Source organism: Arachis ipaensis, chromosome B1 (genome assembly GCF_059453495.1).
Source record: "Arachis ipaensis isolate K30076 ecotype BB chromosome B1, ASM5945349v1, whole genome shotgun sequence".
Lineage (NCBI taxonomy): Eukaryota > Viridiplantae > Streptophyta > Magnoliopsida > Fabales > Fabaceae > Arachis > Arachis ipaensis.
In genome coordinates, this window is record NC_142436.1 from 143,996,612 (window position 1) to 144,019,069 (window position 22,458).

The following is a 22,458-nucleotide window of genomic DNA, read 5'->3' on the forward strand; positions in this document are numbered from 1 at the left end:
TGTGCCACCATATCAACCTCCATTAACCGCTGGTTGGCCCCCTTATGGTCTTCCTCCGGGTTATATCCCACCGGTGGGTGGTTTTATGCCGCCTGTCTGTTTTGGAAATGTAAATGGAGCGAATAATGTTCAAAACTCACAACATCACGAATATTCTCGTGATTAATTTTCGAATGCTGCAAATTCGATGGCAGTATATCGACAACAAGTAGAAGAGAGTCATCATGACTTGGTCAATTTATTGACTCAACAAATAACTACAATTCTGAATCCCATGATGGCTGATCATGAATCAAGATTCGAGCGTCTTGTTAGACAAGTTGAGAGGATTGCTCGAATTGTTGATTATGATGAAGGTGAGAGGCATAATGCCAGGGGAAATAACGAAGGAATGGAAAATATTTTTCAAAATAAAAACCAGATTTTGAATCCAGAAAATCCTCATATGGTTCTCTGAGGTCAAAATGCTGATGATTATCTAGCCGGATTACGTGGTGATCGCTATCAAGTTACTAGAATTATTGAAGAAGTGTTAAATCGAGTTGGGATAAATGTTAGTTTTATGAATCAATCACATTTTGTGTCTGCTTTTTCCCAAGTGGTTCAAATGGCTGAAGTGCCAAGAGGGGTGAAAATCCTAAAAATAACCACAAAATTTGCTGGTGAAGTTGGAGAATCAACTACTGAACATGTTGCTCGTTATTTGGTCAAAATCGGGAATCTCGCTAATGATGAAAATTTAAAAATGAAATTTTTTCCTTCATCATTGACAAAGAATGCATTTACTTGGTTTTTGAATCTTAGACCAAATTCGATTACAACATGAAATCAGTTAGAAACTGCCTTTCACGCTCAGTTCTATCGAGGTGAAATGAACGTAGCAGTTACTAATTTAGTAGCTTTGAAACATGAAGATGGTGAGACCATTGATGATTATTTAATACGTTTCAAAAATGCTAGAAGTAGATGCTATGTATCATTACCTGAGAATGAGATAGTGAAAATAGCAATTATGGACTTGGGATTTTATATGCGTAGAAAATTGCTTAATGTGCATATTCCCGATTTGGCCCATCTGGCTGAAAAAGTTCGACAGACCAAACTTATAAAAAGAGAAAAAGAGAAATACAGGAGTGAACAGAGATGGAAGAGTAAACCTTTTACTCGAAAAGAAAAAGGTTGCTTATGTGACAATGAAGTCTTCCGAAGAGGAATTCGATTTCGAAACAGAAGTCGATTTGGCTGAAATTAAGAAAGGTCCTCCATATGTTTGCTCTTTACTGAAAAAACTCCCTAGTAATGAAAAGTCGAATGATTCAAAACTTAAAAGTGGAAAGAAGTATAGTTTTGATATCTCGGAATCTGATCAGATTTTTGATGTGTTGCTTAAAGATAAACAATTAGTTTTGCCTGAGGGTAGAACTTTACTTTCCATAAAAGATTTGAAAGGAAAGTCTTACTATAAATTTCATCAAGCAACTAGTCATTCGACTAACAGCTGTGTGCATTTCAGGGATTTGATTCAAGAGGCAATCATGGAAGGATGTTTGAAATTTGACAATGGCAAGAAGGAAATGAAGGTTGATGTAGATCCCTTCGAAGTTGATGCCAGTTGTGTCGAGCCCTACTTAGGGGTGAATATGGTTGGCATGGCTTATGATTTTGATGCGGCTCTTGATGATTTTGAGTCACAGGTAAGGTCTGTATACCCCAGAACGGGAGATGGCTTGCTGGATTTCTTGGTTCAGCAGAAAATAAAAGACCGGGACGTATCTCTGTGTCCACGGTGTAATGCTGTGTTTGATGCTGAAGCGGTAGCAATCTTTGAAAAAGAAAGGATGAAAAAAGAATTGGCTCATAGGGAGGAACAAGCACGCCAGAGACAGCCAATTCGACGTGTGGAAGGTTCTAGTTCGAAAATCCCTCAGCATGATGTGACTGCACCTTTAAGTCGATCCCAGGCTGTAGGTGTTCAGTGGATTAGAAACTGTCAAGAATTCCAAAGGCGTGATCATCTGTATTGGCGTAATCCTCAGTGGGGGCATCGGGCACCTTCCCGGAATCAGTATGCCTTCTATCGGGGTCGAGCCAGAGGATATCCAAGAGGCAGAGGTGGAGGAAGAAGTTTTAATCGGAATAAGAAACTTCAAATGGAGACAGAAAAAGAAGTGAGCAAGGGGGCAACGCCTTCTGTGTATTCTCGGATTGTCTTTCCTTCTTATGGAGAGACTTACCCTAAGGAAATTCTATTACCTGCAAAGATGAAAAAGGGTAAAGTTGTGGCTCAATCCTCTGGAATTGACAAACATAAGGACGTTGATGTTGATGAGGAATATTTTGATGAAGGAGATGATGATATGGTTGGAACGATTTTGATTATTCCGACTGAGTACCTTAGAGAATGTGAGAGTAATCCGGATGAGGATTATGATCAGGAAGATGAAGGGGCTTTCTCTTTCATTCGCATAGAGGATGAGCCAGGTTTCTTTCCTCGTCCTACTGAAAGACAGATGTCTCATTTATGTCCACTTCATGTTATTGCAATATTGAATGGGTTTAAAATAAACAAGGTATTGATTGATGGTGGGGCAGCAATTAGTCTTCTGCCTCAGAGAATGTTAGGAAAAGTAGGAAAGCATCTTGATGATCTGGTCCCTACAAATATTGCTGTGACTGATTTCAGTGGGACCTCTACGCCAGCGAGGGGACTAGTTACTCTGACTGTGAAAGTGGGATCTTCAGAGAGACACTCTGTGTTTGTGGTAGTGCCATCGAAGGCTAGTTATAATGCCTTACTAGGAGGAGATTGGATCCATGGTGTAGGTGATGTACCCTCAACAGTGCATCAGAGCGTGCTTCTATGGACTAAAGAAGGTAAACCTGAAATTGTCAAAGCAGATTCGAGTCTGTATGTCGAACAGATGCATGTTGATTTTAGGATTTATAATCGAAAATTAAAACCTTTGAATGTTGATCGATCTTTAAATCCTTATAATTGTGAAGGTTGTTATTTGACTTCAGAAGGCCTTTCGGTAAAGTTGTGTTATCCAGATGTGGGTTTCGAACCGACTGGTTGGGACTGTCTCTCTTGAAGACTTTAAAGCCTGCACCATGAGTCAAGGTGATGGGGTTCCTAATTACCTGGTAACATTACATAATTATTTAAATAATTTTCAGTTTTTAGAAAATAAAGATGATTCTTCTGGTGAAGTTGAATCGGATAGGGTTAGTAAAATTGTTAATGGTAGTATGTTTGATTCGACGCTTCCAGTCAAATTTAGTTATGATTTCCCTACTTCTTGTAATGAAATTAATGATGTGAGCCAGACTGCCGATTTAATAGCAGAGGCCCATTATGTAGAAAATAAAAATAGTAATGATTTAGTCGAAAGTCAAGTTTCTTCTACTTTCCATGATTCTATTGATTTTACTTTCGATTGCATTTATGATTTGGAGCCTTTGGGATTTGAAAAATATTCAATTAAAGAGGATGATTATTATAAAGGGTTTGAATCTCAAGATCCTTTAGAAGAAATTAATTTGGGGACTCATGATGACATTCGAATTACATATATATGTAAAGATCTTATTGATCCTTTTCGAACTGATCTTTTTAATTTGTTACATGAGTTTAAAGATTGCTTTGCGTGGGATTATCATGAGATGCCTAGTCTCGATCGTTCATTAATAGAACATCGATTAGCATTAAAGCCCAACGCTCGACCTGTGAAGCAAACCCCAAGATGTTTTGCTCTTGAAATCAATGTGAAAATAAAAGAAGAAATAGAACGTTTGATCAAAGAAAAATTTATTCGAATTGCATGTTATGTGGAGTGGGTATCGAATATTGTCCCTGTGATGAAGAAAAATGGGAAGTTAAGGGTGTGTATTGATTTTCGAGATTTAAATAATGCCACCCCGAAGGATGAATATTTTATGCCGATTGCAGACATGTTAATCGATTCTGCGGCAGGAAATGAAATTCTTAGTTTCATGGACGGTTATTCTGGATATAACCAAATCTTTATTATGGAAGACGATGTGGCTAAAACTGCCTTCCGTTGTCCTGGGGCGTTAGGTACGTATGAGTGGGTGGTTATGCCTTTTGGCTTGAAGAATGCTAGGGCGACATATCAGCGCGCCATGAATGCCATTTTTCATGAGTTTATTAGGAAATTTATGGAAGTTTATATCAATGATGTAATGGTAAAATCGATTTCTGTGGGTCAGCATATAGACCATTTAAGAAAAGCATTCCCTACTATGAGGAAGAAATGATTAAAAATGAATCCTTTGAAATGTGCTTTTGGGGTTTCAGCCGGAAACTTCTTAGGCTTTGTTGTTCATAAAAAGGGGATAGCTATTGATAAAAATAAAGCAGATGCGATATTAGCATTATCTGTACCCAAATCGAAGAAAGAAGTACAATCGTTTTTGGGAAAAGTGAATTACCTTAGAAAATTCATTTCGAATCTTTCGGATCGAACTAGGGTATTCGCGCCTTTGGTGAAATTAAAAAATGGTTCAAAATTCGAATGGACCACAGAACGTCAATCGGCGTTTGATTCGATTAAGTCATATTTATCAAAAGCTCCAATTATGGCGAATGTGTGTCCATTTGAACCTTTAAAATTATATATTGCAGCATCTAAAGACACTATAGGGTGTATGTTAGACCAAGATGATGAAAATGGGCATGAACGGGCAGTTTATTACCTTAGTCGAGTTTTAACTGATATTGAAACAAGGTATTCCCCGATCGAAAGATTATGCTTGTCTTTATATCATGCTTGTATGAAGTTAAAATGTTACATGGTGGCTAAGTCGGTGAAAGTTATAGTACAAACCGATCATATTAAATATATGCTAAGTTTCCCTATGTTAAGAGGACGTTTGGGAAAATGGATGTTGGCATTAACAGAATTTGATTTACAATATGTTCTGGCTAAGGCTGTAAAAGGACAGGTCATTGCAGATTTTCTTGTGGACAATTCAAAAGATCTGAATGACCAGGGAGCAAATATAGTCGATGTAAAAGTTAATTATTGGAAATTGTATTTCGATGGATCTAAACATAAAGATGGTGCGGGGGTTGGAATCCTCATTATCTCACCAGAGGGCATTCCATCAGAATTCCTGTTCGAACTAAAGTATCCTTGTTCTAATAATGTAGCCGAATATGAGGCTTTGATTTTGGGTCTAGAAATTTTAATCGACAAAGGAGCTTTAGAAGTTCAAATTCTAGGGGATTCACAGTTAGTTTTAAAGCAGTTGTTGAAGGAATTTAAGTGCAATAATGAGACGTTACAAAAATATTTAGTAATTGCTTGGGAGTTATTAACGTCTTTTCGAAAAGTTTCTTTGGTGCATATTCCTCGAATTCATAATGAGATTGCTAATGAGTTAACCCAAATTGCTTCGAAGTATCAGGTTGGTCCGGAAACTATTAAAAAATTATCTAGTATCCATCAAATTTTGGTACCAGCAAATGAGAGAGAGGTGTTATGCATGGATGAGTGGGAAGATTCCGATTGGAGAAAACCTATTGCTCGGTATTTGAAAGATCCCAATATTACAGTTGATAGAAAACTAAAGTTACGAGCAATGAACTTTGTTTTATTGGCTGATGAATTATACAAAAAAGGGATCGATGGAAGTTTGTTGAGATGTTTGAGTCGAGAAGATCAAAACATTGCTTTGGGTGAAGTTCATAATGGAATATGTGGTGCTCATCAGGCAGGGAAGAAAATGAGATGGGTGTTATATCGCGATCATGTATTTTGGCCATCTATGATAAAAGATTGTATTGATTATGCAAAGGCATGTCAAGAATGTCAGAAATATGGTTCGATACAGCAGATTTCAGCGGCTGAACTGCATTCGATAATAAAGTCATGGCCATTTAGAGGTTGGGCTTTAGATTTAATTGGATTGATTCATCCCCCTTCATCGAAGCAGCACAAATTTATTTTAGTGGCCATTGATTATTTCACGAAATGGGTTGAACCGCAGTTCCTTTGGTAGAAGTTGGTCAAACAGAGATAATTGATTTTGTCGAGGAAAATATTATTCATCGATTTGGAATTCCTTAGACGTTAAGTACTGACCAAGGAACTATGTTTACTGGCCAGCGAATTAAAAACTTTGCGGCTTCAAGGAACATTAGTATGGTCACTTCAACTCCTTATTATGCACAGGCTAAGGGGCAAGTAGAGGCAGCAAATAAGATATTGATAGGCTTGATTAAAAAGCATATCGGGAACAAGCCTCGAACATGGCATGAGACTTTAAGTCAAGTATTATGGGCCTATCGGAATTCACCAAGAGGTTTGACAGGGACTTCACCTTATAAATTGGTGTATGGCCATGATGCAGTTTTACCATTAGAAATTAATTTAAATACTTTAAGAGTATCAAAACAGAATGATTTTCCAGTCGATGATTATTGGAATGCAATGTTCGATGAGTTAAATGAGTTAGACTCGGAGCGAATGTTAGCACTTGATAATATAATTCGACAAAAAGAAAGTGTTGCTCGAAGTTATAATCGTCGAATTAAGGAGAAATCTTTCAAGATAGGTGAGTTAGTTTTGAAAGTTATTTTACCAATGAAAAAAAAAATCAAAATTTCTTAGTAAATGATCCCATAACTGGGAAGGCCCCTTTCAAGTGATAGGGGTATTTTCTGGAAATGCTTATCAGATTAAAGACATCGAGTCAGGGAGAGTGGTTAATTCGATTAATGGAAAATATCTAAAATATTTCTATTGCTGGCAAATATAGAAATTCAACAGGTATAAGTTCAAAAAAGGAGGAAGTCATTACAAAAGTAAAATAAAAAAAAAGTTCAAGATGCTAATAATTTTGCCAAATCAGAGCGCAGCTTTGTCCTTTTGTTTTCCAGAATCGTAAGCATTTTGATCTGCTTGAACTTGTCAGTTTGAATTTTCTCGAGTTATTTTTCATATTCTCCCTGCTCAGTGTCGATTAAGACAAGTTTCTGGATAAGGAGATGTTGCTCTTGTTGGGCTGCAGCCAGAGGTTTAGCTAGGGTGGCTCTATCTTGGCGTATGGTGGCAAGTTGTTTTTGAAGTTGAGCCAATTCTGCTTCGAGTCTTGCTTCTTCTTGATCATGGAAAGCCTGAACGGAAATAGCATGAGAGATTCTTACATCAAATTCCTCACGAGAGGATTGAATTGGTTGAGCAGTTGCAAGACAGTTTTCTATTTTAGATTTGGCCGTAGCTTCTTCATTTTCAGTTTCCTGAAGTTGAAATTGATATGCAATGCTATCATTGAGAAGTTGTTTGAATTTTTGGATTGAAGCAGAATATAGTGTGTTATTTGGGAATTCAAAAGAAGAATTCAAGCAGTCCTCCAGGAGTTTGTTGAGGATTGGATCATTAACCCATGAAGTAGGTGGATGATCCAAAAGTTTGATGAATAATCGAAGTTGTTTCCGAGTGTCAGGTTCTAATTCGACTGGAGGTCTTGATGTGGCAGCCTTGAAATTTCTGGAACAGGGACCGGAACTTTATTCTTGGATAATTTTATTCAAAACAGAAATCAGGTCATCCAAGGTAGCACTACTTGGAGTGGTAGGAGCATTCGATGTCTCTGGTCTTGGTCCCAGAGGGGTTTGGAGTGAAGGATCAGGTTGTAATTTTGGAGGGGTCTCAAAAATCTTGGATCGAGAGGAGTCTGAATTGGTGGTGTCAGTGGCTTTAGAAGCAGAATCGGAGTCTGAAACCGTTTGGTTCTCTTTAATTAGTGCAGCTTGATTGTTTGGTGAAGTTGATTCAAGTCTATGTGTCTCTTCTGGAGAATGATGCAGAGGATTTTCTGTCAGATCGATCACTTGTGTTATGTGAAGAAGAGGTGGATGAGTAGCAAGAATCGTTTGTAGGGACCTAGTGAATTGGATTGAATCATGTGATGTGGAGTGTTCTGGGTCGATTTGTTGTTGAGAAATTAGTTGATCGAGAGCTCCAGTGAAAGAAGCCGCCTGGACAACATTAATGGGCTAATATAAAAGGTACACAATTATAAGTTTAAGATCTATTTTTAAACTAAATAAGAAGTATATAGTGAAGGATGTGTTACCTGAGGAATTCTGGACCTTAGTATTAGCTGAGAGCCAAGATCAGAATCGGCTGCATCTTCTGATTGAGAGGAAGCAGCGAGAGAATCCTTGTTGGTTGGTTCACTTTCATCATCGCTTTCGCTTGATGATTGCAAAACTAGCTGTTAAAAGTTCAGGATAAAAAAGTTTTAAAAAATGTATAATAGTAATATTCGAAGGACATTTCAAATTTGAAAGTGGAGTTATGAATAGAAGAATTACTCTGCGAGAAGTTCTAGTAGGAGTCCTTCTGATCTTATGTGGTGGTGGTCGAGCAGCTTCAGCTTTCCTCTTGTGAGTTCTTTTTGGGGAGCTTTCAGTAACAGTTACTCGAATAGCCATTTGCTGAATTTCTTCTAAGGTACAAGTATACCTTGAATAATAAGCAGTCCACCATTCCATATAAGATTTGGTGATAAATGAACTGCATTCATAAATCAAGAAGTTGAAGCGGTCTCTTCATTTTTGATTTTTTGAGAGGCAAGTGTTGAAGTCTTCCTGAGATGTCAGGGTAATCTGACAGAATGGTTCGCTGTGTCGAGGTTGAGGAGTTAGGATGGCCTGAGAAAATTCCAATTGTCTTGCAATCAAGTGAGGAGCGTACAAGGTTATTTTAAACCTTTCCTTCTTATATTGTGGCAACCCTATTGGTATCACTTGAACAGCCAGTAGGTGTGCCCAAGTTCGATTTGCAAGTTCGCTTTCCTCATTAGTGTTTGGAAAGAGGAAACGATCGAGCCAGGCAGGGCCGCAGTTGCGACGCAAAAAAGGAGTGAAATTGAGTTGATCATTGTCAAAATTTCTGCAGGAATGGAAAAGAGAAAAAACAGCCCAAAATTTGTCTTCGTCCGATTGAGCGTTTGGAAAATTGGGCTTGTAATAAGATAAGCAAAAACCCTTGATGTGATGTTTATCAGTGTTGCCCCCTGCAGGTTTTATCATGTAGTTTTCGAAAATGGCATTGAGCCATAATTGAAGAAGCCAAAGTGGACCTCCTGTGTTGATTATTTTGTTGTCCTGGAGGTCATAGACAAGTAGGCCAAGTTCTTCAAAAATTATGTCCTAGAAGAAGTTTGGCCAAGTTAAGAGCTTTCCCCTCATGTAAAAGAGCAGCTAGGGGAAGAAAGATTTTTGACATCTGTACGCTTTGGGAATAGAATAGAACTGCATTTAACCAGTAAAATAAGAAGGCAACATGTTCATTATCTGTGATTTCTGTACCATCTTCACCCATATTATGGGCGATGAAGTCACTGTATGGGGTGTTGAAGGTGACATTGTACTGGCGCTGAGATTGCATGTCAGGGGTACAGTCTGGAGAATTTATTGGGAGTCCTGTAATAGCAGCTACATCGAGGAGAGACATTCCAATCATTCCACAAGGGAGATGGAAGTTATTGGTAGTTCTGTTCCAGAAGCAGGTTACTACTCCAATCATCCAGGGATGTGGTGTGAGTGAGAAGTGAGAAAGCCTTAACAGTTCTTGTATGCCTACGGCTCCCCAGGAAGCACCCTTTGTGGGTTCGAGGCGTTGGTACCAAGTGGTAAAGTCAGACCCTCAAGGTTTAATTTTTGGATTATTTCGAAATGGCTTTTGGTTGATGAAGTGAGAGATATTGAAAGCTTGGTTTATTAATAAATCTTTTCCTTCGACATTAGGGAAGAAAGAAAGCTTTTTGTTTGCCCTTTCAAGAGTTTCAATTGGCCCGAGGAAGCAGTGTGTATCTACACCGATTGTGAAGGGGATTAGAATCCTGGTATCATTGACTTGTAGATGGGGGTCATCAATGATTTCATCATTGATTTGATTAAGGATGCGAAGAGATGGTGGAGATGACGGTGCTGTTGCATGGCCTTTACCCTTATCTTGAGAAGTAGTACGAGATCAGAGGAAGACCCACATTGTCAAGGAAAGTTGAAGATTAGAGATTTTGTGGGAAAATTCTTGATGTAAAGGGAGTTCAGAGAATGAAGAGTTCAAGAGATTTGAATGACGAAGAAAGGGTGAAATTTAAAAGTGTCATTGTAGCCGTTACTGTGAAAGGAATGCAAATAGAGGTAACTTCGTGAAGAAGATGAAGTGGTAGAAAGAGAAAGCGCAAGTCTCGGGAGACGTGTTGAGTGGCTCAGTGGTAATGGGGAGTCTTAAATGACAATTATCATTGGTTTGAAAACTGATGTCTTTTGGATTAAGTGCTTTATTGTTTGATAATAATATCGAAAGCAACCACATTAATCCAAGGGGGCAATTTGTTGATCGAAAAAATATTTTCGATAACAAGGAGTTGAATTGAAATGAGTTGAATATGGTTTCTCGAGAAGGTATGCTTGTAAGTCCGAATTTGGAGGTAATTGGTGCTGATGTGGATTTCGATAGTTTTGTTGATCGAAGTAAGCCAAATCAAGTTGGAGATTCGATTCGAAGAATTAAGTAAGGCCTTCGAAAGAGCTGATCGATTAGTTGTAGAAGTGGGAAGTTAATAGCTTTTATTGCACGAGGAGATCATGGAGAATGTCTTCAATTTTGCAGCGGGAACGGTTACCAAGAGAGAATGCGCTTCAAAATTTGAAATGCCATATTTAATTATAATTAATTGTAAATTAATGGGCAGTTATGTAAGGTTAGCCTATAAATATTAGGAATTCTTAGTGAATAAGGGTTGGAACTTTTACTCAGAAAAACACTCTAGCACTCTCACATCCCAGCGAATTCCTGAGTTTGCATTCGAGTTACATTTTCTGTAGGGTTCCTTCCACCTTCTCCTTTCTTTTAGTTTATTCTTTCTGTAAACTTATCATTTCAATTAAATTTTATTTACTAAATGTCCTTTACTTTTTTTGTTCAATTTATCCTTCTGCATTTGAATCTTTTATGTTGAAGTCCTTTCGATCCAATCAAGGGCATTTTACCGTCTTCTTTTAATTTTATTGCAAATCTTTTCATTTATTATTTATTTAGCTTTCAAAACTTTCAATTTCTAAGTTTCAATTATTAATTACGAATTTACTTTATTTTAATTTTCAAACTTGGTCTAATCGAAGACGCTTTTGATGCACTTCTAGAAAACTGGTACTCGCACAGAGGAGTAGGTTTCGCTCCCAGACCATTAGAATCGAACCACCATCAATTTGCTAAAAATCGACAAAATAATATTATTTTCAACCAAAATAATAAAAAATAGTACATAATTGTAATTTTTTTAACTAATAATTATAAATTTAAGTCGCAGTTTAATATAGTACCTTAGGACAGAAGGTAACCATTGCTATTCACAATTGACTATTATTTTATACGTTTCATATTTATTTTATTGTGCACATCAATTAAACTATGCTTTATTATTTCATTTTACATGTTTTGAAATAATGCCATCGTATTATAAGGATGAGATTAATTTTCATAATCTAATACGTCTTATTATTTTGTTTGTTATTTGAATACTATCCATAAAAAATAGTTACTTAAACTGAAACACTGTATAAAGAGAGACAAAAAAATTTTAGATTTATCGTTCTGTTTGCTTCTTAAACCTCACTTAATATACTCAAATTTAATAGCTTTGATGGTACTGATTCTTTGTAATTATTTAAAAAATCTCAACTTTCTCTTTCTCTCTCTAACTTTCTCTACGATTTTAAACAAACTTAATTTTGTTATTAAATAATTTTTTAAGTTTAGAATATTTTTAACTTCTTATATAATAAATATATTTTAAATTATCTAATGTATAAAAGGTTACATCTTTTCATGTGTATCTTTTTTTTTCGCAAAGACAATCATTTTATTAAATGGAAAATTTGGCTTTGTCCTCGAAGGACAACAGAAATTGAAGAGGTGGCACTCGCCAATACAAACAATTCATTGATTAAAGAAAACTAAGAGATACTTAAAAAAGGATAGCAAAAGATAGCTCTGCAAAACTCGTCTTTGCCTCTAGTGGCAGCCTGAGCAATCTCCAAGTTTGAGGAGTTTTTGCCTTCAAACACCTTTAAGTTTCGAGCTATCCATATTTGCCAGAGGGTTATTGCAGCGAGACATTTTCTTCGAATACCATTGTTGCCTGAACCCATGTTCTTCATATTCAAGACCCACCATTTCCACAACTCATCATAATCTCCAGGTATGTTAGCAATTCCAATTTCTGACCATACTTGAGCTGAGTGTTGGCATGTAATTAAACAGTGCAGAACAGTTTCTTCCTCAATTTGACATTTGGGGCAATTTGATGGGGCTGTGGGATTCTAACTTGCAGTTTCTTTCTTACAAGTATGCCACCATGAACCGCTTTCCAGAGACAGAGCCTGACCTTAGCTAGACACCTAAGCCCCCAAATTGAGCGCCATAGCTCCTTCTGGTGGAAAATTTATGGAAGGTACTCCTGCGCTAAATGGAAGAATTGAAAACTAATCTAATAACCGGTATTTACCAAGTAAGAGCCCTTTTTTCCTTTCTCTATATAAGCTTGTCTTGTTCACCAGTTCTAAGAGTTTGCAAGATGTTTTGAGCTACTGTATCTGTGAAAGTGTTACAGATTAGGTCTTCATTCCAGGAGCCATTAGGAAGCATTAGCTGATTGACCCATATTAGATTATTATTTGAAACATTAGTCGATTCTCTCTGGATTCTGTCTTTATTGTTTTCCCAAACATCCTCAAAAATTTAGACCTGAGTACCTTGTCTGATCTGCCAGTTCAAACCTTTTTTGAGCACGTTTCTGCCTTCAAGAATGCTCCTCCAAGCCCAAGAGGGGTTTTGACCAATCTGGGCATTCATGAAGGGGGAATAGGAAAAGTATTTGGCTTTGTAAACTCGGTGCAGCAAGGAATCAGTTTTCTTTAGTATCCTCCAACTTTGCTTTCCCAACATTGCCAAATTGAAGGCTTTCAAGTCCTTGAAACCCAATCCTCCTTGATCTTTATTTCTGCACACAGTGTCCCACTTAATCCATTGAAGTTTTCTTTCATTCCCTCTCTGACACCACCAGAACTGCATCATTTTCCTTTGTATGTTGTCTATGAGTGATTCTGGTAGTTTGAAACAACTTAGGATGTATATAAGCACAGCAGAACCCACAGACTTAATAAGAACTTCTCTAGCACTAGCCGATAGTTAAAATCGCTTCCATTGATTAAGTTTCTTGGATACCTTATCTTCAATGTAGCTAAAGGTAGTGTTTTTTGATCTGTTCACAACTGCAGGGAGGCCTAAATATTTATCCTGTGAACCAACGTGTGGAACCCGCAGAATCTCTGCAATCTCATTCCTCATCTCCTCAGGCGTGTTCTGACTAAAGAAAACCGAGGATTTGTTTAGGTTAGTAATTTGACCACTAATCTCACTATACTCTTGAAGTAGTCGAAGTAGATTTTGACATGTTTGAGCGTTGGCTCTTCCAAATAGAATAGAATCATCTGCAAAAAATAAGTAACTAATGGTAGGACACCTTCGGTTTAGTCGTAGACCTGAAAACTCATGTCTCTATTCACTCTTGTGGAGCAGATGAGACAATCCCTCTACACAAATGAGAAATAGATAGGGAGAAAGGGGGTCTCCCTGCCGAAGACCCCTAGTAGGCTTGAAGAAGCCATGAGAGAACCCATCCACAAGAACTGAGTAGGAAACCGTAGTCACACACTCCTGCATCCAGCCAATCCACTTCTGACAAAATCCCATCCTCTTGAGCATTTCCCAGACAAAACTCCACTCAACTCGGTCATAGGCTTTACTCATATCCAACTTCAATGCCATATCAAAATCACCCTGCCTCTTGTTCTTCAAATAGTGCATAAATTCATGGGCTATAATTATATTATCACTGATCAACCTACCCTTAATAAACGCACTTTGATTCATACTGATGATTTTATTCATACAAAAATGCATTCTATGAACCAGAAGCTTTGAAATTACCTTATAAAACACCGTACTCAGACTAATAGGTCGAATCTGAGTCATAGAATCAACACCTGTAATCTTTGGTATTAAACAAATTTGCGTGTGGTTCAGGGAACGAAGCATTTTACCTCTAGAGAAAAAGCTAGCACATGCCTGAAAAACATCATTCTTGACAACCTCCCAATAGAATTGGAAAAACCTTGCTGTGAACCCATCCTCACCTGGCGCTGAGAAAGGATTGACAGAAAAAATAGCTTTTTTAACCTCTTCCTCTGTGATGGGTCTAGTGAGTATGCGGTTCATTCTATCATCTACCTTCCTTTCCAACCCTTCTAGAGCATCTTCGGAGTTTTTAGGATTTGAAGTAGAAAAAAGCTTCTTAAAAAAGGATTCGGCTACCTCCCCTATACCTTCCGCATCAGTCCGGTATAACCCGTTCTCGTCCTTCAGTTTCTCTAACCTGTTCTGTCTATTCCGAGCATGAAACTTTGCATGGAAGAACTTTGTATTTTGGTCACCCACCGTAACCATTTCACGCGGGACTTTTCTTTCCAATATCTCTCCTCCTTCTCATAAGCATCTTGAAGATCATCTTCTAAATTTAAAATGAGGCGCTTATCTGCTACCTGACCTTTCTGTTTTTTAGCTTCCAATTTTTTATTAAGCTCCACAATTAGCCTAGCCGAGTTATTATGATTGGTATGTTGCCATTCTACAAGTTTATGACGACAGTTTTTCAATTTACTGAATAGAATGTACATCGGTGACCCTGAGAAATTTTGTTACCAAGCTTCCTTGATAATGTTTTGGACCTCCTCCAACTCATACCACCTTTCTTGGAATCGGAAGTGTCGCTTCTATTTTCGAACTTGCTGATCAGTCTGAATAATGATTGGCCGGTGGTCAGAACCCATATCCTCTAGGTGTAGAGCCCTTGCATTAGGATACTCCGCCAACCATCTGTTAGAAATGAAGCATCTGTCCAGCCTCTTTCTTATTAGATTTTCCCCAAATTGTCTATTTGACCAAGTGAATTTGCAACCATCATAGCCAATGTCTCTTAATCTGCCCGCATTAATGAAATCATTGAAACCTGTTACAGAACTTGCTGGTTTGTGCTTGCCTCCTTCTTTCTCATGCTAAGCCAAAATTGTATTGAAGTCTCCAATCAGCAGATAATGTTCTCCAATGCCTTCAAATCGCTGAAGAATTTCCAAATATTGGGCATTACGTTGCTATTCTTCGCTGTGAAGGTGGACAGCAATAACTACCCACAATATGTTCCTCCCTTTATCTAGCCAATGAAAATGAATAAAGTAGCTTTCTGCATCAATAATTGTTACCTGAGCGTCAGAAGTCCATTCCAAGACTAATCCACCCGCCATACCTTGCGGTTCCACGCAAAAATTTTTTTCAAATCCAAATCTTTCACACTGTCTCCTAACAAACGAAGAGGTATTTTTTGTCTCACATAAAAATACCACCTTGGGGGAATGGGATCTTTTGATCCCTTGTATGTTGTGAACTGTTAGGGTCTTCTCTAAACTCAGACAGTTCCACATCATCATCTTCATTGGCTTTGGAGTGCCAATTGCGGGTTGACACCCTCCCCCGGTTCAGGCATATTCAAATCTTTAGCGTCTTCATGCCTCCACCAAGTTTCATCCTCAGCTTCCTCTGACCTCTTTTTAACACCCCCTGTAATGTGAGAATTAGAATCAGTCTTCCTAGCCAAGTGTTTAATTTTTGGCTTTTTGATAACTGGCCCGACCTTCAAATTGGTTCTTTCGATCTGCTGACAATTACGTACATCAGTAATAGGATTTCCTTCTTTTTTTTACTCTCTAGAAAACTTTCAACACACACAATTGGCTGCTCCTCCCTATTATTCTCTCCCTCCTCATTGATACTAATCAATTCTGCTAGAGGCTTTGTAGCAGTAATCGAAACCTCCCCTCTACTTGTTCTCGTTTCCTCCATGTCAGCGTTGTTCATGTTTTTCTTCTCTTTTACAGATAATGATGTCATACTCCTAAGGAGATTAAATGGAGTGGGCTTTCTGGCCTTATTCCTCCAGTCACTTGAGTTTGAACCCTGATTTGTTTGGGAGTTCTCTTTCAAGTGTGTAACCCTTTTACTTGTTTGTTCTGCCTTCATCCACTCTCCCTAACATTCCTCCACCTTCTCTCTCTTCACCGTGTCATCTAGCAGTGTGTTGCAGCTTTTCACCTCGTGCCCCAGATGGCCACAATAGGAATAAAAATACCCTATTCGCTCATACTTCAGATCTACCTCCATAACCCGACCATTTAGCCCTGCAATCCTCGCAGATTTTCTCAGTTTCTGAGTAACATCAAGGCTAACTTGCACTTTTACAATCCTTGATTCCCTTCCTTTCATTGTAAACAGTCCCACATCCAACACGTCACCAATAGTTGCACCAATTTTTTTCCCAGTGCTATTGTCTTACAATACTCTGGGAGGCCCCATAGTTGCACCCAGATCGGAACAAGGGCAAACTCTTCAGCATTAATACACATCTCCTTGTTCCATTGTTTGATATTGATTATGTAGTTTTTGAGAAGTCATGGAACCTCCTCCTCCACCCTAATTAAATCCTGCTCGTTATCAAAGAAGAATTGGAAGATGTTGTCTCCATGATCAGTGACATGAAAACCTTCAGGCTGTCGCCATATAGCAAACATTGCAGGTTCAATTGTGCCAATTGAGAAGGACTTATCAGACAGAATTCGACTTACCAGGCTCTTTCCACATACCTCCAGCCCTTCTTTGATATCATCATCATCGAAGAACACCACTCCATTCTCTTGTGATCTCTCTCGATCCTCCCTTCTCATATCTCCTACTCCTCTTTCTTCCATTGATTACGAAAACACCAACCGAGTGAGAATTAGCACGCGGAAGTGCAAAATTAGGATTTTCCACGCAGTAAAACTTTAAAGCACCTAAACCCTAGCAGAGCACTTGAAACCCTGTTTGGGTCACTTTCATGTGTATCTTGAAAGTTAAAAATTAAAGTTAAATGATATTAGTTTTATTATTAAGTATAAAAATAAACATAGTCCGAATGATATTAGTTCTTTTATTAAAATAGAGAAACTCTATGAAAGGCTAATATTAAGTCCCATATTATTATATATGAGAACATGTACTATTTATTATATTATATATAATTTTTGTACCATATAACAAAAGATGAAATCTGTAAAGTCAATACAAAGAGTTGACCATGACTTTAGTTTTCAATTTTTTTGGACTATATTTACTTTCTAACAAACCATTTTATAAAGCAAATTATAAGGATAAAATAATCATAAAATTTATTTTAAAAAATTTAATAACCTTCCACTAAAATAAAAACAAATTTGTTACTCATCTAACCATAATAACCATAAAAACAAATTTTTTAATAATATAATTAACTTATATACATTATCTAAATTAAATATTTTTTGTATTATCTAAATTTTTTTGGCTGAACATTATTTAATTCTTTATCTAAATATATTATTAAAAATATTTTTTGTCTAAATATTTTAAAGTTAAACATTATTAAATATTTAAATATTTAATTTAGATATTAAACATTATTTAAAAATATTTTTTGTCTAAATATTTTTAAAAATATTTGTCTAAAAAATATTAAATAATTGTTATATTTGTCACTAAAATATTTTTTGCCGAGAGAGAGGAGGGAGTTCTTTTAGGGTGTTCCGGTTTTGGGTGTGTATACATGTAATAAAAAAGATAGAGTACGTAATAAAATTGTGAGAGTACATAAATATAATTTGTGTATTTTTTATTAATACACAAATAAAAACCTAATATTAGATAATGTGTGTATTTTCTAAAATATTTTTTGTCTAAATATTTAATTTAGATAAAGAATTACATCTAATACCACCTAATATTTAAATTTAAATTTTCATATAATACAAATATTTTCATATCATCTAACATTATTTAAAAAGAATACTGTTTGATATATTGAACATTATTAATGTTTAAGAAAAATATTTTCATATCACCTAGCGTTCTTGGTATAAAATGCGCCAAATTCTTAAGTATGACTTTTATCTTCTCGTAACATGTAATGTGACACGTTTTTTGATATGTTCAAATTTTAAGGTATTTATATTAAAGTGATTAACTGCCATCTCAACAAAAAAAATGTAACATTCAGTTTACTATTTTTTCTCAATTATTTTTTTTGTGAGATATTTGTAAAAGCTACTTGGATTCGGTTTTGTTTTTTTTTTTTTTTTTTGAATATCTTGGTGAATAAATGCATTAATTATGTTTGTACGGTCAACAAATAAAATGCAATTGTAATGATTTGTATTTAAACTCAACTCTTTTCAAACTTTTTTCTTTGTGAGGTCTCATTCATTTTGTATCAAATATCAAATATTAATATTTTATCTATATCTATAACAATATATAATGCCAATACATAGGTTTGGTGTCCAAAATTATTTTCTAATTTTACCCTTCCTAATAATTTATCCCACTATATCTATTATAATATTCCAGATTTTTGAAAATTAAGTAATTAATTATTTATAAGTTATTATAGTATATTGAGATTTTGTTTTTAAAAAAATTATTTTTAATAAAAATAATTAAATAGAATTTTATAATTATTGAAGTTTAATTTAATTATAACTTATTCTATTAATTTGAACTATTTGTTAAAAACTATTTTGATAGGTAAAATTAAGTTGATATTTTATAGTTATTATTATTATTATTATTATTATTATTATTATTATAAATAATTAAATACATTATGCACATATAATAGAAAAAAAATATATTATCAACAAAGGTATTAAGGAAAAAAAAACAGAAATGAAACTTGGCTTTTATATATATATATGACTGTGTACACCTGACCCTTTATTTAATGGAACTATGATACCCTGATTAGTATTATTATTTAATATTAATTTCTTTGATTCCTTTCTTTTGGCTTAAGCCATTAAGGACAGAAAAATCAAGAAAAAGGCAAGCGTATGGCTTGTTTACATTATGTATATGAGGCTATTAAGAAAACAAAGTTCAAAGAAAAGCCAAACGTGGCTTGTTCACATACATGTATATATATAGATAATGTGACACCTATCCTTTTTATTTCATTAAGCACTTATCCCCCTTTATTTCATTAATTACCTATCATTAGCCTTTAGTTTCTTTTCTTACCACTATCGAACCTAAGCAAATAAGAAAGAAAGACCAACCGTGGGTGAGGGAGAAAACCGTAACTGCATTGATGCTCGGCCTTCGATTTTTTGAGATTCATAACTCCAATAAAAGATTTAATCCGATAAAAGTGTTTATATCTTTTCCCTCTTCGTGTTAGCGTCACTTTTGTCGGGGAGTTTTGAGTTTGGCCCTCTTCGTGTTAGCGTCACTTTTGTTGGTGATGTAACTCTCCTTCCCTTTGAGTTTGGCCAATTGAAGTTAATTTTCCATTGCATGTTGTTGGAAATTGATTAGATATGCGACATTTTCTTAACAGTTATTAAATGATGGATTATTGTCCATAGTATGAACAGTTTTAAATTTTATTCTTACATAGTAAGTTTGAATTTCAATTAAAGATGGGGCATCCGAAAAATTGAGATAATAGGTCAAAATATGCAAAATGTGATTGTAAGGTTATCCCGATATATTCTTTTGTCTCAGCAAACTTCAGTACCATTAGCGGTCGCAACGGAACAATTAAATTGTTGAAACAAACCAAGTATCAGTATGCTAAATCAAAATTTTACAACTTCAAATATCAAACCTACAGGAAACGATGCATCTATCCTAAACAAAAGAAAATCCCATACTCATCCTATTCCCAACCAGTGGGAGCAACAGCTCCGGGTGCCGGAACGGAAGGCTGAGGAGCTGGAACCGGTTCCCAATCACCTGCAGCTGCAGCTATAAAAAGAACTTAGGTCAAACAAATTGTGATCTTATATTTTTTTAACAAGACTATGTTAAAGCTGTAAGAGTTTCTACCATTTCGAGGGAGAACCTTTGAAACACAAGAACATATTAAAAGCTTGATGCAGCAACTATTACGCATCCAATTTATTAGGAAAAAGGGGGGAGAACAAATACGGACGTAAAGAGAATGACAATACAACCAATCAAACTGAAATTAAATCACACAAATGACTAGCATATAACCACAGATCCAAAGTTGAATAAATTATTCTTACAAGCATCTGGGGCCCAGTCAGCAGGCGCAGCTGCAATAGGTTGTTGTGGAACTGCCTCAGGCCAGGGTTGTTCTGTGACAACCGCCCATTCACCATCAGCTGCGGGGAAACCGGCAATGCCAGCAGCACCAAAGTCTTGAATGGCATATTCTGGGGCAGCTGGTGCTTCCTCCTCCTCTTGTTGCTTGGCCTCTTCAGGTTCTCTATAGAAGAATAGATCCACCTACAAATGAAAAGTTGACATAAATTATCTAATATTGGAAGGTTACCACAAAATAATATTACTATCTTACAAGAAAATATGAATTTCTAGACGCTTGCACGTACTGAAAGAAAACTTGTTCTGAATCAAGTGCAAAGTAACAATAGTTACATTCATAAGAGCAGAAATAAGTTTTTACCATCACATCCCATTTAAGCCCTGGACGAATAATACCCCTCATCTGCAAAACCATCCTTGCTAATAGCCAAAAAAGACAACCAATACTGTGCTTCCCCTTATTATTGGCAGGAATGCCAACATCAACATACCGCATTGGAGAATCAGTGTCGCAAAAGGCAATGGTTGGAATATTTCCAAGAGCACCTTCCTTAATCGGCTGCACAAAAATGGAAAAACAAAAATGAGATCAACTAATAGCAGAATTTCAAAGCCCCATGAAAACATTGGTAGTTAAAAGTGAAAACATATTATATATACAACATTACATCCTCAACACAACCAAAAAACTCTTTGAACATCTAATGTGGTACCTGATGATCAGTCCTTGGATCAGTCAGAATGAGAAGGCGAGGCTCGTTATAGGATGTCTGCATCTGATTAGTGAATGTTCCAGGAGTGTGCCTTCCAGCAATTGCATTTGCACCGGTGTATTGGGCAAATTTCAAGACTGCCCTCTGACCATATGGCCTAGCAGACTGAACAATGATATCCTGCGGATTCTCGATGGCGACAATAATCCTAGCAGCAAGTTGGAGCTTCTCCCATGTCTTGCCAAGGTTAATTATGTAAATACCTGGTAACAGGAAATACTAAAAATCAACAAAAAGATAAAATGCGTGCTTTGTTCAGTACAATGTACAAACAAAAGAAGAGTAAATTGACAAAAGTACACATAAAAGAGTTTGGGATGGACAAAAATACCTACAAGATTCGTGAATACAAAAGTATTCTTCAGATATTGTTTTCGATAGACAAAAGTGTCATACTGTTAGTAAGGTTTGATATTTACAAACCTTTAATGTGTACTTTTGTCCAATGAAAACAATCTTTGGGTGTACTTTTATATTTATAAATCATAGCCTGTATTTTTATCCACCCCAAACTCTTTCACGTGTACTTTTGTATATTTATTACTGAATTAGAATGATTATAGGCATCTTAAGGTTTGATAAATTTTGGAACAGAAGTTACCCGTTTATAACAAGCTAATAAAAAGCACATAACAAACAACAGAACCCTATAGACACGAAAGATAAATAAATAAACCGAAAAGAAAATTCACGAATGAGCAAGGAATATATAGACAGAATAAATAAATAAATTTCTACACAGATCTCTGTGTATTTAATATGAGCAAACGAATATCAGAATAAACCCCAAGATATAACGTTACAAAATCAAAATGCCCTTCAAATTCACCACAATCGACTCACGCTTCAATCATATTCATATTCACAACCAAAAAGTAACCGAGAAAATAAGAAAAAATTATCAAAAGAAGAGTGATTTACCATCATTGCGGCGTTTGAAGACATAGCGTTCCATCTGGAAGTCGCAGTTTTTGGTTCCCAAATGCACCTCAGCCGCAAGCATCATCTGGATGTCTTGCTCCTTCTGAGAGAGCTGGCGCGGCGCAGCGGCGGTTGTGGTGGCGGCGGAAGTGGCCATAGTTGCGGTGGAATTTGGTCTCTTGAGAAGATTTGGAAACGCTTGAAGGTCCAAGTAGTAGCAGTGGCAGCGGCCAGAGGAAGAAGGTTTGACGAGTGAGGGTTTTGAGGAGGCACTTCTTCTGTTTCTCTCACATATATATATATATATATATATAACCAACTATTGTTTTATTATTATAAAAATTTATTGATACTTATTTATTGATATTAATAATTATTATTTTTAATTTTAAAAGTTTTCATATATAAAAGTCAATTATTAAGTGTATAAAACTGTTTTATTCTCTATTTAATAAAAGTTAAAATAATGT

At 36.2% G+C, this 22,458-nt stretch overlaps 3 protein-coding genes across 4 annotated transcripts; 2 read left to right on the forward strand and 1 right to left on the reverse strand.

Moving 5' to 3' along the window:
* The first annotated feature begins 4,284 nt into the window (after positions 1–4,284).
* On the forward strand, positions 4,285–6,024 carry LOC107613938 (uncharacterized). Its single transcript, XM_016316139.1, has one exon. It carries the CDS (start codon positions 4,285–4,287, stop codon positions 6,022–6,024), a length of 1,740 nt encoding a protein of 579 aa, XP_016171625.1.
* Positions 6,025–6,116: 92 nt separating this feature from the next.
* Positions 6,117–6,944, forward strand: LOC107613947 (uncharacterized). Its single transcript, XM_016316151.1, has 2 exons — positions 6,117–6,579; positions 6,940–6,944. The coding sequence occupies exons 1-2, from the start codon at positions 6,117–6,119 to the stop codon at positions 6,942–6,944; spliced, it is 468 nt and encodes a 155-aa protein (XP_016171637.1).
* A 12,772-nt stretch (positions 6,945–19,716) lies between these two features.
* On the reverse strand, positions 19,717–22,276 carry LOC107638129 (small ribosomal subunit protein uS2-like). 2 transcript variants are annotated; one of them, XM_088502032.1, is made up of 5 exons: positions 21,989–22,276; positions 21,008–21,270; positions 20,656–20,853; positions 20,255–20,477; positions 19,717–19,964 (listed from the first exon to the last, which is right to left on the reverse strand). In XM_088502032.1, exons 1-5 carry the CDS (start codon positions 22,143–22,145, stop codon positions 19,882–19,884), a joined length of 924 nt encoding a protein of 307 aa, XP_088358158.1. In that variant the 5' UTR covers positions 22,146–22,276; the 3' UTR covers positions 19,717–19,881. The 2 variants fall into 2 exon arrangements, with proteins under 2 accessions (XP_088358158.1, XP_088358157.1); XM_088502031.1 differs by having other exon boundaries at positions 19,717–19,970.
* Between the last annotated feature and the right edge of the window lie 182 nt (positions 22,277–22,458).

Excerpts from the sequence above, each read along its gene's own strand:
- LOC107613938 (XM_016316139.1), top strand. The coding sequence starts at position 4,285 with ATGAATCCTTTGAAATGTGCTTTTGGGGTTTCAGCCGGAAACTTCTTA.
- LOC107613947 (XM_016316151.1), top strand. The coding sequence starts at position 6,117 with ATGTTTACTGGCCAGCGAATTAAAAACTTTGCGGCTTCAAGGAACATT.
- LOC107638129 (XM_088502031.1), bottom strand. The coding sequence starts at position 22,145 with ATGGCCACTTCCGCCGCCACCACAACCGCCGCTGCGCCGCGCCAGCTC. Across the intron at positions 21,271-21,988 it reads CTTCAAACGCCGCAATGATG|GTATTTACATAATTAACCTT; the intron begins GTAAATCACTCT and ends TCCTGTTACCAG. Across the intron at positions 19,971-20,254 it reads TGACTGGGCCCCAGATGCTT|CTGCAGCTGCAGGTGATTGG; the intron begins GTAAGAATAATT and ends TTCTTTTTATAG.